The following is a 17,520-nucleotide window of genomic DNA, read 5'->3' on the forward strand; positions in this document are numbered from 1 at the left end:
GTGTTATCCAAAACTATTTAGTGAAGAGAGTGTCTTTTCCCCATTGTATATTCTTGCCTCTTTTGTTATAGATTAATTGACCACATATATGTGGGTTTATTTCTGAGCTCCTTATTCTGATTCATTGAGCTAGGTTTTAATTTTTATACCAATACCATGCTGTTTTGATTAATATACCCTTTTGTAGTATGGTTTGATATTAAGTAGCATGACACCTTGAACTTTCTTCTTTCTCAAGATTACTTTCACTATTCGCAGTCTTTTTATTATTATACTAGTGGCCCAGTGGACGAAATTCATGCACGGGGGGAGGGGGGGTGTCCCTCAGTCCAGCCTGCACCCTCTCCAATCTGGGACCCCTCGGGAGATAACTGGCAGTCGGACATCCCTCTCACAATCCAGAACCGCTGGCTCCTAACTGCTCGCCTGCCTGCCTCATTGCCCCTAACTGCTTCTGCCTGCCAGCCTGATCTTCCCTAACTGCTCCCCTGCTGACTTGATTGCCCCTAACCACCTATGCCTTGGCCACAAACCCAGGACCCACAATTCCCTCCTCCAGCCGGCCACAGGCACCCTCCATCTGGTCAGCCATAGACACCCGGGACCAGGGCCAGCTTTGCCCAGGCCGGCAGCAGCCGCAGGGGATGGTGGGCAGGTGGCTTCGCCTGGGCTGCAGCCACAGGTGCTGGCGCCCGGGATCACAGGGTGGACGGCTTCTCCGTCTCCCAGGCCACAGCCAGCCGCAGGTGCTGGTGCCCGGGACTGCTGGCAGGCGGCTTTGCCCAGGCCCGGCTTTGTCAGGAAGGACATGCGGATGGTCATCCAGAAGACATGTGGTCTAATTAGCATATTACCCTTTTATTAGAATAGATCATGGTCTGTTTTTTCTTGCAATCATTAACCATAATAACTGTTGCTTACGTATTAAAGTTCTATTCCTGCTAAGTCTAGAAGCAACCTCAGAATCCTTCTCACCATTCATCTTAAGTCTGATGCTTAGTTGATCAGAATTAATACCTGAGGTGAAGCCTCTTACTGCAGATGTATCCCAGAATGTATGGCATCTTTGCTTTATGATCCAGCTAATAATACATTGCCTCAATCATGTTAATTGAGGTCATTTTTCCCCTTGCAGTTTCTAGTAGTAGATTACCATCTACTGCCTAGGAAGTAAAACTGACTGTCTTCATGTAGATCGCAAAATAAGGCATTTTTCTCATCAATAAAATTTCATTCAGCATGAGTAATTTTGTCAACAACGTATTGAAGTAGTAACAGTTTATAACAAATTTAGTGAATTATTGTTTCAGGTACTGTGCTGTGTCATACACAGATTTCATTTTATCTTTGCAACAACTCTATACAGTAGGTACTATAATTACACAGATGAGAACACTGAGGTATAGAGAGATCAGGTAACTTGATCAGTAAAACCTGAAAGTGGCTGAGTCTCATTTCAAATCCATGAGCCATGCCATTTAACCATTACGCTTCACTCAGTATTGTGCTAGAGCCTGCTCTTACTGGCTCACAAATTTTCAGGAATTTTGCAAGCTGGTTGTTAAATATGGTCATTATTAAAAAGTAAATTATATAATCTTAAAAGTGAATAAATTACATTAAAAGCAAAGGTAATACATACTCTAAATTCATCACGCCTCAATTATTTACTACACTTTACTGTTCTGACTCTTGGCATTATTTATATCTTTTGGGTCTTTCTGGTAGAATATAATAGTGTATTACTGCATGTTTTTCCTCAGCTCTGCATTTAGTGGCATCACATTAGCAGCTGAAATAAGCCATAGATGGAGAATTTATGCCACATAAATTGGCCGATAGTATAAATCAGAGTGTTTTTTTTCTTTGAATGAGAGCCAGTTGTTAAACATTTATTGGCACAACACTGACCACATTGGTCTTGTCAGAATGTGTTATATTATGCAGATGAAAATCTATTTAAACAGACTTGATGTTGATATTTTCAAAGATGGAAGAATTGTCGCTGTCAACTATTTTAGTTGATTCATATCTTCACTAATGGTCATCATTGCAAAGTTTTCAGTCCCCATATGGATTGCTGGATATAATATGTCATGCCCTGTCCCTATCCCCTCCCTTTGTAGCCTTTGTTACCTTAAGGACTCTAGTTTTCCATTTATATGTTTAAGTACCAACCTTATCAGCTTAAAAATGTAAGCTTTTAACACTGCTCTCTCTGATCTGTATCCTTCAGATGAAAAGTGGAGTTGGGTTGTGGCAGAGGAGAAAAATTCAGAAGGGGAATATTGGAGTAATGACTTCAGTGGGAGAAGAGGGAACCTATTTCCCTGGCCACAGGCGCTGGCACCCTGGACCACAGGGCTGGCAGCTTCTCCAGGTGGCTGCAGCCTGGGACCTGGGGGTGGGTGGCTTGTCCGTCTCCTGGGCCACAGCCAGCCGCAGGCGCTGGCGCCTGGACTGCAGATGGGCAGCTTCTCCGTGTCCCCTGGGATGCAGTGTGGGCAGCTTTTCTGGTTGGCTGCAGCCTGGGATCATGGGGCAGGTGGCTTCTTCGTCTCCTAGGCTGCAGCCAGCCCCGGGCACTGGGGCCTGGCTTCTCAGTCTCCCCGAGGACATGGGCAGGCAGTTTCTCCAGTTGGCTGTGGCCTGAGATCACGGGGCAGGCAGCTTCTTTGTCTCCCAGGCCACAGCAAGCCTCAGGCACTGGGCCCAGGTTCTCTGTCTCACCTGGGATGCAGTGTGGGCGGCTTCTCTGACTGGCTGTGGCCTGGGATCATGGGGTAGGCGGCTTCTTTATCTCCTGAGCTGAAGCCAGCCTTAGGCACTGGAGCCGGACTTCTCTGTCTCCCCTGACTTCTGCGTCTCCAACAGGCCTGGAGCGGCCAGAGCCGGGATGTTTGCATGGGTAGCTATGGCTGTGATGCAAGTATCCCGGCTCCTGCCTCCGCCATCTTTGTTGGGTTAATTTGCACATCACTCCTGATTGGCTGGTGGGTGCGGCTTGTGGACGTTGTGAAGGGCCAGTTAATTTGCATGTTTCTCTTTTATTATTGTAGATATGAGATGCTCCTATATTGGGTACATATATGTTTGCCAGGGTTATGTCTACTTGTTGGATCAATCCCTTATTATTATGTAACTGGAGGCCTGGTACATGAAATTGTGCACTGGTAGGGGGAAGGGGAGTTCCCTCAGCCTGGCCTGCACCCTCTTGCGGTCTGGAAGCCCCGCAGTCAATTTCCCCGCAGAGGGAGGACCCACCCACCTGCTGCAGTGCCACCAGCCAGGTAGCCTGGGTCTCCCTCTGCAGGGCAATAGATCGTGGGGCTCCGCAATCATTTGCCCCAATGAGGTAGTCCTTGCCCACATGACTGTGGCTCCACGATGGATCACTGCCACAGAGGGAGGCCCCGACCACCCACCACAGCACCGCCGTGGGGTAGCCTGGGCCTCCCACTTGGGGCAATAGATTGCACCCTGCAGCAGGAGGCTCAGCCCACCTGCTGCAGCCCACTGGTCGGTGGCCTGGGCCTCCCTCTTTGGGGTGATTGTGGAACCCCCTGATTGATCACCCCACCAGACAGTGGCCTGGACCTCCCTCTGTGGGGCAATCATGGGGCGATGGCAGGACCCCCGACCAATTGCATCACACCTGCCTTTGCTGGCCTGGCACCAGTGGGTGTCATAGTGTGGTCATCCAGACGGTCATTCCACTGTTCGGTTGATTTGCATATTATGCTTTTATTACTATAGATCACCTTCTTTGTCTCTTGTTATGGCCTTTGTTTCAAAGTTTATTTTGTCAGATATAAGTATTGTTGCCCCTGATTATTTTTTATTTCCATTTGAATGGAAAAATTTTTCACTTTTTTCCTGTGTGTGTCTTCTGTTCTGAGGTGGGTCTCTTGTAGATAGCATATATATGGGTCATGTTCTCCATTCAGTTATCCTATGTCTTTTGATTGGAGCATTTGATACACTTACATTTAATGTTATTATTGGTTCGAGGCCCAGTACACAAACCCATGCATGGGTGGGGTCCCTTGGTCTGGCTGGTGATCAAGGCCTATCAGGGAGCCAGTCTGCCGGGGCAAGGGACCCCAGGAAGTTGGCTGGCCGGTCGGGGGGCTGGCTGGCCTGGGGAAGGAGCCGTGGGAAACGGCTGGTGGGGGGGAGAGTCCACCTGAGGTTTGCCGCCCAAGGGGGCAGGGCTGCGGGAGGTTGGCCAGCAACCCCCCACCCATTGGTGTCAATTGGTGGGCCAACCGCTGATGGCAGGCCGCAGGAGCTTGGCTGTGGGAGCTCACTGACTACCAGGGGGCAGCTACTGCGTTGAGCATCTGCCCCCTTGTGGTCTGTGCGCATCATAGTGACTGGTCGTTCAATCGTAACGGTCTCTTAGGCTTTTATATAGATAGACTAGAGGCCCGGTGCACGAAATTCGTGCACGTGGATGGGGGGGGGTCCCTCAGCCCCCCCTGCACCCTCTGCAATTTGGGACCCCTACACCTTTTTCTTATCTAGCTAACCTCTTCACATTTTAAAAAAATTAACTAAAATACCACCTACTCTAGGAAATCCTCTTTGAACAAATCTCTTTACAATCTGTATTAAGTATTTTTCTTTAATGGCAACTTAGAGTGGATGCAGTGTGCTTCTGATTCTTGCATCTGAATTTTTTCGTCTTGCTCTTGTAATAGCAAAGCTTATCCAATTTACATTTGCCCTTCAGGGGTTTATATTTGGTTCAGTTTCTGGTTGGCTCCCTGCTTTTTTTTTTTAAGCAATAAATTTGGGTTGTGATAGTAAGCCTCACTTTTAATCAAGCCTGTAGGTCTCCCTATCTGAATATTTCTATAATACCTATCACTTTAGCATACCAGAGATTGTGTTCATGTATAGAAAATAACAATAAATGTCACCTGATCATTTGCTCTTCTAGTAATATTTTATAGCAAGATGTATTATCCTAGTAATTTAACTATTACAAAACTGAGGCGTGCAGAAATAAATTACATTGAACAATAAAGAATGACTCAATTATCAAAGCATAGTACACTTAGAGCCTCCCTTGTCCTGTGCCTCAGATATCATAGCACATTACACAGTTCACATGGAACTCAGTTTCCTTTAAAATAGGAAGGGATCCCATACTCATGAAGCAGCTACTTCCACATATATTTTTTTTATTTAATTCACAGCACATACTCTTTGTACTAATTGTTGGAAAATCATCCTAGCAATTGCCTCTGTTCCTCTCTATTGTTGCCTTACATTCTGATGTCATTACTGCGCTTTTATCATCCATTCACTCTAATAAGATTATGAATTCTTTAAGGGCTGGGATCATGACTTGAGCTTGTGTGTTCCCTGTCATGGTGCCTAAATAAATACTCAAATGCCATCCAGTCCAAATGACTGTGATGAGAGAGGCCCATGGTTGCTGTAGACCTCTGATTTTTATTTAAGGGGCCTCACTTATTCTGCGCCTTTACAGAGGGGTGAGTAGTGGCTGAGGGAATTTGAGGAAACCCAGACAGAATTCTCCTCCTAAAAGATTTTGCTAAGCTGGCGCCCAGAACCACCGGGCATTTGTCCAATTAAAACCTGGTCACACAGCAATAACCAAGGCACCATTCTCCTATTGCTAATGCCTAGGGATCAAACCCCAGCCTGCAGGAACTCACCCCGGCTGTCAGGACCTCGCCTGGGTGGACCTGGGCTGGTGCTCCTAACTCTGGGGAGAAGGAGACTTCTTGTGGCTGCAGGCTAGAGGCCCTAGACTCCGCGCCACCCACCCGAACAGGTCCATGGTGCAGGCTCGTCAGCGGAATGGCTTCTCCACCTGGGATTGCAGGGAGGCATGGCCTGTTCTGTTTGCCCCGCGAGCGATCGCAGGGAGGTCTGGCCTGTTCTGTTTGTCCTGCAAGCAATCACAGGGAGGCCTGTCCTGTTCTGTTCACCCTGCATGCGATCGCAGGGAGGCCTGGCCTGTTCTGTTCGTCCCGCAAGCGATTACAGGGAGGCCTGGCCTGTTCACCTCATCAGCGATCGCAGAAAGGCCTGCTCTGTTCGCCCTGCGAGCAATCACAGGGTGCCCTGTTCTGTTCGCCCTGCAATCGATCACGGGGAGGCCTGTTCTGTTTGCCCCGCCAGCGATAGCGGGAAGGCCTGTTTTGTTCGTCTCATGATCATTCATGGGGAGGCATGTTCTGTTCGCCCTGCCAGCGATCGGGGAAGGCCTGGCCTGTTCACTACGTCAGCAATCGCAGGGAGGCCTGTTCTGTTCGCCCTGGGATCGATGCGGGGAGGCTTGGCCTGGCCTGTTCGCCCCATGATGGGCGCTGAGCTGGGGGGCGTGGGCAGGCTGCTGCTTGGCGCCTGCGCATGCGCAAGTGGCCCTGGGGCAGGAACATCCCCTTGGTGCCTGCGCCCGTAGGCCCAGAGTGGCCGGGGGTGTTCTGGGACCCCAGCTGCTCAGGGCCTATGCACGGGCCTACAGGCTAGGAGCAGCCTGGGTCCCGAGGATGTTCCCAGGACCCAGGCCGCTGGGCGCCTGCGTATGCAAATTAACCCGCTATCTTTGCTAGGTTAATTTGCATACTCTCCTGGTTGGCTGGAGAGTGTAGCGGAGGGACTGTCAATTTACGTTTCTCTTTTATTATATATGATAGATAGATATTTATTGCTATTTTTATTCTTCAGGCCTATGTTTCTCTCTTTATATGCCTCTTTCAGCAGTCCCTTTAACATTTAACATTTTTTCTAATGCTGGATTGGTGGTGATAAACTCTGTGAGCCTTTTTTTCTCTGGGAGGCTATTTTGTTTTAAATTTTGTATAATAGCCTTGCTGAATAGAGTAGTCTCAGTTTCAGATCATTGCTTTTCATCATTTTGAATACTTTTTGCCATTCCCTTCTGGCCTACAGTGTTTCTGTCGAGAACTATGTTGGCAGTCTAATGAGAACTCCCTAGTAGGTGACTGACTGTCTCTCTCTTGCCGCCCTTAAAATTCTCTGTTTGTCTTTATCGTTTGCCATTTTAATATGCTGTATCTTTGGGGTCATCTTGATTGAGCCTTGCTGTCCTACCTACTTTTGTGTGACTTTTTCCTTTATCAGATTAGGGATGTTTTCTATCATTTCTTCAAACAGGTTTTCTATCCCTTGTTCACTTCACTTTCTTCTCCCTCTGGTACCCCTATGATGCGAATGTTGTCCAATTTCATGTTGTCCCAAAGCTACTTTTAGCTGCCTTCATGCTTTTTAATTATTCTTTTTCCTTTTGTTGCTATTTTTGAGTGATTTTTCTACCTTGTCTTCTTATTCAGTGATTTGAATTTCTGCTTCTTCTAACCTGCTGTTGATTTCTTGTAGTGTACTCTTTATTTCAGCTATGTCATTTTTCTTTTCCAAGTGTTTGTTTTTCATGGGTTCTATGTCCCTTTCATGCTGTCTCTTTGTTGAGCATTCTTAAAACCATCATGTTATACTCTGTTTCTGAAAAATTGCTTGCCTCCATTTCATTTAGATCTTTTTCTGGATATTCCTCCTGTTGTTTCATTTGGGGCCTCTTTCTTTGTTTTCTCATTGTTGCTGTTTATTTGTGGTTTTGTTTTTTTCCCCTGTGTATTTGATATGACTGCTATGTCTCCTTGTCTTTGTGAAGTGGCCTTCTTTGGTGAAGTGGCCCCCTTGACCTTCTGACCTGGGTGCAGTAGGAATGTCCCCTGTTTGGGTTTTGTGGGCCTTCCTGTTGTATTTGGGTCTTGAATTCTGTCATCCCTTTCGTAGGTGAGCTCAGCCCTCATGCTTGCTGCCTGTTTGGCTCAACCCCAATCACATTATGCCAACTGTTACACAGAACAAAACAAGGCTGATAGAACAAAACAAGACAAAGCAAGCCAAACCAAGAACAACATGAAAAATAAAACAAAACTAAAACAGTAAAGACTAAAAAAGAAAAACAAAGCCACAAAGACCAAAAGTATTATAGGAGGGAAAAAAAAAAAAAAAAGAAAAAGAGAGAGGATATCAAAGAAGAAAAAGAAAAGAAATAGAATAAGTATAAAAAATAAAAGTATAAAGGAAATATTAATAATTTTTAGGATAATAAATGAAAATATAGAATAGGTAAAGTAAAACAAGAATAGAAAGTAATAAAATAAGAAATATTAAAGATAAAGAGTAAAGGAGGAATAGAATAAAAGGAAAGAGACATAATAGATATGAACTAAAAAAGAGAAGAAAAGAAAACCTTTGGATCTGCTATTTTGGAGCTCACTGGATTTTGCTCTGTTGTTGAATCTGGCCTGGGATGTGTTGGTTCCAGGCTTCTCAAGTGGTTCTCTGGTGCAAGCCAATGTCAGTTGCTGTCCCTGCCTGGCCCTGGGCAACCTGACAGAAGCATGACAAGGTGGATTCCCAAGTAGTCCAGTGGGAAGAGCCTCTATAGCCCAGTGGCTGCATCAACCTCAGTTCTCACACCTTGAATGTCCCTGTTCTTAGTTGCTCTTCCTTCCTGCCAGGGCTGACCAACAGATCCTGAGTGATGGATGAATAATTACTCTGACACGTGTTTCTGTGAACAAGAAGGCTAAGGGGCTGCCTGGCTATGGGAACCAGACAGCCCTGTTCACCTGCCTCTTTACGCTTTTATTGAAACAAAAGCTTGAACTAAAATTAACTTCTAGATACTATCAGCAGGGTAAATATCCTTGAGAAGACACATGCATCTGCAGTGTCCTTTAAGCAAGGACGTCTAAAGACTAATAAACATAAAGATTCCAGTAAAACACCCAGGGGCTCAGACTTATTTGGAAAAGTTAAGGCAGGGGTAGCTGCCTCTGGTCAGCTCCCCTGGATGCCCCAGACCTTTCAGAGATTCCTCCTTACAAACTTTCCAACCAAGTTTCATACTTCCCCACACCTTTCCCTATAGAACTGGGCACTGTGGGTTATCCCCGTCCTAGACAGGATGGCTTAAACAGACTTATGGTGGGGGTGGTGCCTGTAGTTTATAGGAGGGATGGCTGGCACTTCCTCTCCTTTAAATGCCTCACCTCTAGGTGGCTCACTTGCACCCCCTTGCTTCCACCTCAAGCAGGAGGGGATTTAAAATAAATAAATAAATAAATAAAAATCAGCCCTGCTTTGCACTCCAATCTTTCTGTGCATCTGGCCACCTCTGGGCCAGGTCTCCACCCAGGCTTTGACCAGGCCAAATGTCAGAGTCCCCCCACACTGTCAGACCCAGCTGCACCAGTGCAAATTTCCAGCCCAGAGCCCTTCCTCCTTGCCTCAGGTTGCTGCAGGGTGGGACAGAAACAGCTGTTCCAGACGTGGAGAAAGGGGTGCCTCCCCTGTGTTCAAAGTAGAACTGACCCTCTTTCTCCAGGGCACACTGTCCAGCCCCAATCCTGCTCTCTACCAGAAGTTCTTCCAGGGAATAAAGGGTCGCTCAGATTTACTGCTGGGTGTACCAGTCAGACCCCTCTGCTGTCTCAGAGTTATACCACGTGGCCCCTCCCACAGACACAGATTGGGGCAAACTTTTGAGGTGGGATGATGGCGGGGTATCTGCTGCCAGTCTCTCTGGTGAGTCTCAGCCTTGGGCATCCCCAGCTGCACTTCTGTAGCCTCTGCAGCCAATGCCACCCAGCCACCTCCCCCCACACCCCTAGTGCTCCTGGCTGGCTTCACAGTTGAGCCTCTGTCCAGCTCCCGATTCCAGTGGCACCCAGGGCTAGGGAGCTGACAGCCCCTACCCTGGCAAATGCCACAGTCCCCAGACCCTAACTCCTGATGGCTCTCTATGTGGCTTGGTCTGGCGTGGAGGTCTTCGGTGGTGGCAGCAGTGCTGCACACCTAGTCATGGCCACCCTCAGAGGCTTCCTTCAGGAAGGATTTTGTAAATCTCACAATATGGTGGGGGTTCCAAACCTTCCTGCATAATCTTTTAACAAGTTGGTTAATCACACCAAGCCTCAGATTGCATATCTATAAAATGGGCTATTAGTACCTATCTCAGAGGGTTATGTGAGGACAAATGAAATAGTGGGCATAAAGTACTTAGCACAAGATCTGACAGGTAGTGTTTTATGTTTAAGACTGAAATAGATGAGAGGAAAGTGGGGTTTATTTTTGTTTTGTTGCTTTTTAACTGCAGGTAATATGATTAATAGTATATAGCTTTTGCTTTAGTATATAAACAGAGTTTGCCTCTATAAAGAATACTATGGGACAGTTTGGTTTTACATTGCAATCTGTCATTAACTATGTTGTCTCTGGCATGTAGTTAAATAAGATGGTGAATTCTCAAATGTTTCCCAATCAATGTTGACCTAAATAATTTTTGGTACATTACTTATAAACACAGAAATAGGTATATATTTTTTTAATTCTAGTTCTTATAAAAACAAATACCCCAAAAAAGTACAAATCTATTTTCTTATTTACTCTAAATTTAAAATGATAGCTAGTCTTAGTTTTTTGAAACTAAATTACTGCTTACAATATGAAATGCTACAGGTTTAAGGCCTTTTGAGTTTGAAGTTTATATGCTTATATATTATGTTTTTCAAGTTCTACCATATTTCTTTTGTAAAACTACTGTACCATATGGCCCTCTTTGGCTGTCACTTAGTATAGAAATGTATTATGTATATGCAGTTTTCCTATGATCCCTTCCCCACCCATGTTTAGCATAAATGTAACTTCATTAACATTAGCTTCCTTGTCAAAATAGTCTTTATTATGCATAGATTTTAAAATTTAAGTCTTAATCATGCAAAAATTTATCAATCTATTACTACAAAAGGAAGATTGTCTATTTACAACTAAAACATCCTTTGATGTGAGTATAGCAGCAGATAGTTGTCATTATGACATTAGCTACTTAAGCCATTTGGTACCAAATAAATCATCAGAGTTAAACATTGTCACTGAATTGATTCAGGGAAGAAACCCAAATCGTCCCCAGTATTGTGTATGTTAATTATTTATAGATTTTATCAAATTAAAAATATAGAAGTTTAAGAAGTCTTGGGCGTAAGTGCTTAAATGGGTTTGGGAACTGTAGTTGAGATAATCGTGATGGATCCAGTGCAGTAAACACATTAAATACACACATGCCATGCACTATGCTAGGTGCTAAGGCTCTAAAGATGATATATACATGGCCTCTGTCCCTAAAGGAGCTCCTAGGACAAGCCATGTAAAGCTAGAGGTTAAGGTAGTATAGAGGAGTCAGTATGAGAAAATGCTTAGAGGAAAAAAATCTATATAGATTGATAATCTGAAATATTTAGTTCAACTCACAAAATCTCGACAAAGAAGCCTGGAGAAATTGGCATAAATCCTGGAAGGCCTTAAATGCCCCTACAAGGAAAGTGATGTCCTAAAAGCTCTTAAGACTTGTATTATTACTTTAGATAAGTGGCTTGAAAGAATTAAAGGAAAAGTTAGCACACTGACATTAATCACAATTAAAACAAATTCTTTAAATTTTGAATAATTGGGAAAATATGAAAAGAAAGTTTATTTGCTAACTGCTCAAGGCTTTATCAACTATGAGTTGAATGAGTGTTCTAAGCAGAGTCTGAGACAACTGGATCTAACAGGGCCTCATAGTGAAAATCCTGGTAATGGAATCTAGTAATATATACATTGGAATAGCCTATTATCCCTGTCATTGATTTACTTTGATATTTGTTAAATATTACAAAAAGTTTTATGCCTTTACTTTGATTTAAAATTTGACATTTCACCATGATGATAAATTTTTGCCTTTTTCCCCCCAATAGCATTTTCTGCCCCAGCAAGTCAACTCTTTTCTCCTCACGGTTCTAATCCTGCAACACCTGCAGCAACTCCTGTTCCTACTGCATCCCCTGTTAAGGCAGCAAATCATTCATCAGCATCAGCAACTGCCACAGTTTCTGGGCTGAACATGCTGAATACTATCCTTCCTGTGTTCCCAGGGCAGGTCTCCTCAACTGTTCATACACCTCAGCCATCAATGCCAAATCCAACAGTTATCAGAACCCCTTCATTGCCAGCTGTCACTTCTGTCCACAGCACAATGTCTATTCCTGTTCCTTCAGTTTTTCCTGGCCTAGTTCCACTGCCAGGTTCTGCCACTCCTACCCCGGTCCCTCAGGCCACATCTATACCTCGGGCCACTCCTACTTCCAATGAAACATTTGCTTCTACTTCTGCTTCTTTTGTTAGCCTCCCATTTTCTGCCACCTCTACTGTTGGTTCTACCAACAGCCCAAATCCTGCTTCATTGTCATCAGTTTTTACAGGTCTCCCCTTGCCCTTAACACCAACATCCCAAGGCATGTCCAACCCAAATCCTTCTGTAATTGCTGGTGGTTCTGCTCCCAGTGTTGCTTGTCCACTTGGTCTAAATAGTCCTCTTCTGTCGGCGTTAAAAGGCTTTCTGACATCAAAGGATACCAATTTAATAAACTCTCCTGCTTTATCCACTGCTATTACAAGTGGGTTGTCTTCACTCTCTTCTCTTACTAATCACAACTCAGATTCTCCTGCTTTAGCCCCTAACAAGTGTTATGCCCCATCAGCTATTCCCACCCCACAGGAGTCTTCTACTCCAGGATTGGCCATGTTCCCAGGCCTTCCATCTCCTGTGGCCAACGCAACTTCCTCTCCCCCTACTTTGCCTGTCCAATCTCCTCTAGCTACTCCAAAATCAGCTTTAACTTCAGGGCCAGTTAGCTCTGGTTCCTCAGCTATCCTTTTGCATGGCCCCCATCCAAGTAACTCAGACTTGCATATTACATCTAACCCTGCTGTAACAACTATTTCTGCTACAATAAAAGCTGAACCCACAAGTCCTACTCCCTCAGCCTTTAAAGGTCCATCTCATTCTGTGAATCCCTCTCATAGCACTTTAGGTTTGTCAGGGACACTAGGTCATGCATATACTTCAACATCAGTGCCCATCAGTTTATCTACTTGCCTTAATCCTGCATTATCAGGTCTTTCCAGTTTGAGTACTCCCTTGAATGTTTCAAATCCCCTTTCTTCTATTTCCCTTCCACCACATGGTTCCTCTACTCCAATCACTCCAGTATTCACTGCTCTTCCTCCCTTTACTTCTTTGACCAGTAATTTTCCTTTGACAGGTAATCCATCTCTTAATCCACAAGTATCTCTTCCAGGGACATTAATAGTCACCTCATCTGCAACTGTCACATCCATATCTATCCCTCATCCTAGTTCTACATCAGCTATTCTCTCAGGGCTTTCTGTCTCAGCACCAGTCTCAGCAACACCTTTCCCCCTTACTTTGTCAACTGCTGTCCCCTCACTTTTTTCAGTTACTCAAGGACCTTTGCCATCTTCAAATCCATCCTACCCTGGCTTTTCTGTCTCTAACACCCCCAGTGTTACCCCTGCTCTCCCTTCATTCCCGGGGCTGCAGGCACCTTCTACAGTTGCAGCAGTCACACCACTACCTGTCACTGCTACGACCCCATCACCAGCTCCTGTCCTCCCAGGATTCGCTTCAGCTTTTAGTTCCAATTTCAACTCTGCTCTTGTTGCACAAGCCAGGTATGTGGATAGTTTAGAAATAGGATAAAATCATTCTTTACCTAACTCATAGTTCATAGTCTTATTTTTAAGTCATTCAAATTAAAGTCAATATAATTGTTTGGTGGTGCCAAATTATGTTTTTCTGGGCTGAAACTTCAGTGCTTAAAAAAATGTTTTATGACTCTTCAATCATGTTAAGGTAAATATATAAAACATGAATGCCTACTCAGATAATTTTAAGATTTGTATTTGGTAATTTATCCTGATTATAAAATCACAAAAAATAATGTCTATGCAAAACATAGACTTAATTGAATTCAGAATAATACACTTTATAACAGAAAGTACATTTATATTAGTGAGTGACTGACTTTTATGGTTTCCTTCCAACAGAGAAATTCTAAGATTTTTTTTTACATGTTAAGATAGTATTTGACAAATATAGAAGCAATAGCTTTTATGTCTTATTTTTTTTTCTGTTTTTCTATCATTTTAGCTTATCATCTGGACTTCAAGCTGCAGGCAGTTCTGTTTTTCCAGGCCTTTTGTCCCTTCCAGGTATCCCTGGATTTTCCCAGAACCCTTCACAGTCATCCTTGCAAGAATTGCAGCGTAATGCAGCTGCACAGTCAGCATTGTTACAGCAGGTAAACAGACAATGTCCGGCATAAATAAAATGTCATATAACTTCTATAGTGATAATCTTACAATACCAATAGTGATATCCCAGCATTTGCAAAAAATGACTCTCAGCAGAATGTCTAGAGATATGATAGCTAATTCTTCCAAAATATGCAAATTATACTTGTCTTCCTTCAGAAAGGTAACAAAGGTGATATAATATATTCATCTGTATGAATTGTTTTTCCTGCTTATATATTTGCAAATCTGAGTTTTAATATTTTACAAATAGAATATTTATACATGACTGTTAAATTCAGCTTGTCTTCTACAATTTAAGCACATTTTCTCTAGAAAACCTATTTTTAAATCATTTTAATGGCATTTCTGTGCGCCTCCACCATCAGAAGAAGTTGAACATTTCTTAAAAATTTTAGGAGACTGAGCAGACTGATATTGCCCAACTTTTTTTCTTTCTTTTCTACCTCAAATATCTATACTGTTGCATAGACAGAAGCAAGTGCAGACTTGGTGGAATTTGACATTCTGCTAAACTGCGTGTTCTTTTTTCTATCAGGTCCATTCAGCTTCAGCTCTGGAAAGCTATCCAGCTCAGCCGGATGGGTTTCCTAGTTTTTCTTCAACGTCAGGAACACCATTCTCTTTGCAACCAGGCCTGTCCCAAAGTGGTTGGCAGTGAATATAATTTGCATTTACCTTTGGAACAACATCAGAATTGCCTAAGGACTATAGTGAACAAGCTGACAAATGTGAACTTGTCCAAAAATCAGAAAATAAGAATGAGGGTAATCCTGGGGAAATTGGGATAAGAGTTTTAAAACATGATTGCATTTTTAATGGTTTTAATTATGAACACTCCCCTTGTGTAAATATGCTGATAATGAATTGTATGGAGAATATTTAAAAAGTGTTTGGGGACTTCTCACCTCCCATCCTATGAAATTTTGCATCGTGTATGTGATTTATATAAAAAGAATACTAAAGAGGAGGTTGAACTCTTTATAGCCGAATACAGCCTTAAATCTGCTTGTATAGCATCCACTGACAAAAGTAATAATTTGTGCCTCAGACTTATGGGTTGCATGTGGCCCTAGGGGAGTTACTACCCTTGGTATGCATGAGTGATTCCTATTAGCATCATTGGAACGCAGAACCCCTTATATATTCACAAAAGGGGACTTGAGACCCACAGTTATTTTTTAATTTCTGGTATTAATGATCAAACATATACTGCTGAATTTAACTCTATATTTAAGTTAGTGAAAATGGTGCTTAATATAGACCTTAGAATGACTTTCAGGTATTTTTGACTACTTACAGAAATACAAGTAAGGCTTGTGATAATTTGCCTTCAGAACTTAATCTCAGCAATATCCAAATGAGTGAGAAACATTTGAGTGACTCTTGGGCCACCTCTATTACTCATTATACTCTGGAGCTCTTGGTGAATGTTTACAATCATGGGATGTAGTATTTCTATTTGTATTTAAAGTCAAATGCTTATCTAAATTAATTATGTGACAATAGAGGAGATTTGCTCTGTTAGTAAATATGCAGTGTGTACTCTAAGGATCTGTGGTAGTATAACATGATTGTATGTTATTAATTTAAGTATAATAACTGCCACATTTGGAGAGACAGAGTAGGGAGAATTATTTCCAATCCTGTAATTAAGAGTGTAAACTATAGAATCTACTGTAGTACATTTCAGCATCTAGAAGTTTTACTTTTATAAAGATGGTGTTTGGAAGATGTTGCTAATGTATTTTCCTCCAACATGGGGAACAAACTTTTTAAGTATATTAATAAATATTCCTGTATGGTTAGTTTTTAACAATTTTTTAAAATAAACTTTATAGATATAACATATTTTATAAGTGACTTATTAAATCCTTAGATGGGCTTTTTAAGTTTTTGTATGTGCTAGAGCCAATACATAGAACATTTTTGTCCAAATTTAGTTGAAATTCAATATATACTACTGACTACTCACTTATTTAAATACTAGAGGCCCGGTGCACAAAATTCGTGTACTTGGGGCGGGGGTCCCCTCAGCCTCGCCCACTCCCCCTTGCAGTCCGGGAGCCCACGGGTAATGTCCTACTGACAACTTAGGCCCGCTCCCCCTAAGCCAGCAGTCGGACATCCTTAGCGCTGCCATGGAGGCAGGAGAGGCTCCCACCACCGCCAGCCGTGAGGCCAGCTTCTGGCTGAGCAGCCTCCCCCTGTGGGAGCACACTGACCACCAGGGGGAAGCTCCTGCTTTGAGCGTGTGCCCCCTGGTGGTCAGTGCGCATCATAGCGACCGGTCATTCTGCTGTTCGGTCGAGTTGCATATTAGCATTTTATTATATAGGATATCTTATGTAAAAGTTATATTACAACCAACACTTGAAACAGACTATACTTTTAATTATTTTCAAACAGAATGTAACCTCATAGTTTATCTGATGCCAATTGCTAGAAGTTATTTATTTTTTTTTCAGTCTACACTCATAAACTGTTTTTAGGATTATATGGTTTTGCTTATATATGTTGACCATTCACAAAGAAGTTACTGAATGACTAATCTTTCTGTAAGGATGCTATTGTGAGGTTTATTTCTGCTATTAGCCCCCTATTATCATAGCAAAGGAACTGTTCATTTTTTATATGTATTTCTAACATCTTACACATATTAGGGACTTAAAGATTTACATAAAAATGAAGAAAACATTTTCGGAGCTTTTGCAATAATTACTGGGGGACTGGTTTTATGTATCTCAATCCTATGAGATAAATAGTAGCAACCTATTTAACCAGATAAAGAAGCCAAGATGTAAGTCACACAATGAGTAAGTGGTAATTGGAACCAAACATTTACTACCAATACCAGGCTACTTGTATTACCTAGTGCTATGAAAATATGTAGAAGGGAAGGTAGTAAGTACCTTCCTGCCTGAGGGAATTCACAAAGATTTGTCAGTGACATTAAAGTCTTAAAGGATGAGGAAGAATTAACATCCTTCAAAAGGCACAAAGTATGACAGACTAGCATAGTAAAATGATCATATAACTGGATGGAGTCTGAATAAAGTTTGTGCTTTAAGTGTGCAAGAAAAAGAGGCCACATATTAAACCTAACAAGCTCAGGGACCAAAAGAACCACATGGTGGTATGAATGTAAAAATTCCTAACTAGGAGCTGGAAGTTGGTCATGGTTAGTCATGTCCTAGGCCTGTAGCCTTCTTGACAAAGGTCAATCTTTAGCTTTGAAATTGTCTATTGTCTTTTTGACTCTAAAATAACACCTTAAAAATATCAGTAATTTTC

At 42.8% G+C, this 17,520-nt stretch overlaps 1 protein-coding gene across 6 annotated transcripts in view; it reads left to right on the forward strand.

Annotated features, from left to right (window-relative positions):
* PROSER1 (proline and serine rich 1) overlaps window positions 1–16,077 on the forward strand; it is a 77,345-nt gene extending 61,268 nt beyond the window's left edge. For all 6 annotated transcript variants that reach the window (XM_059684325.1, XM_059684326.1, XM_059684323.1 and 3 more), the window contains 3 exons: window positions 11,808–13,584; window positions 14,063–14,213; window positions 14,765–16,077. In XM_059684325.1, coding sequence (XP_059540308.1) covers window positions 11,808–13,584; window positions 14,063–14,213; window positions 14,765–14,887 — 2,051 coding nt within the window. In that variant the 3' untranslated portion in view covers window positions 14,888–16,077. The remainder of the gene's footprint in view (window positions 1–11,807; window positions 13,585–14,062; window positions 14,214–14,764) is intronic.
* The last annotated feature ends 1,443 nt before the right edge of the window (window positions 16,078–17,520 follow it).

This window comes from Myotis daubentonii, chromosome 2 (genome assembly GCF_963259705.1).
Source record: "Myotis daubentonii chromosome 2, mMyoDau2.1, whole genome shotgun sequence".
NCBI lineage: Eukaryota > Metazoa > Chordata > Mammalia > Chiroptera > Vespertilionidae > Myotis > Myotis daubentonii.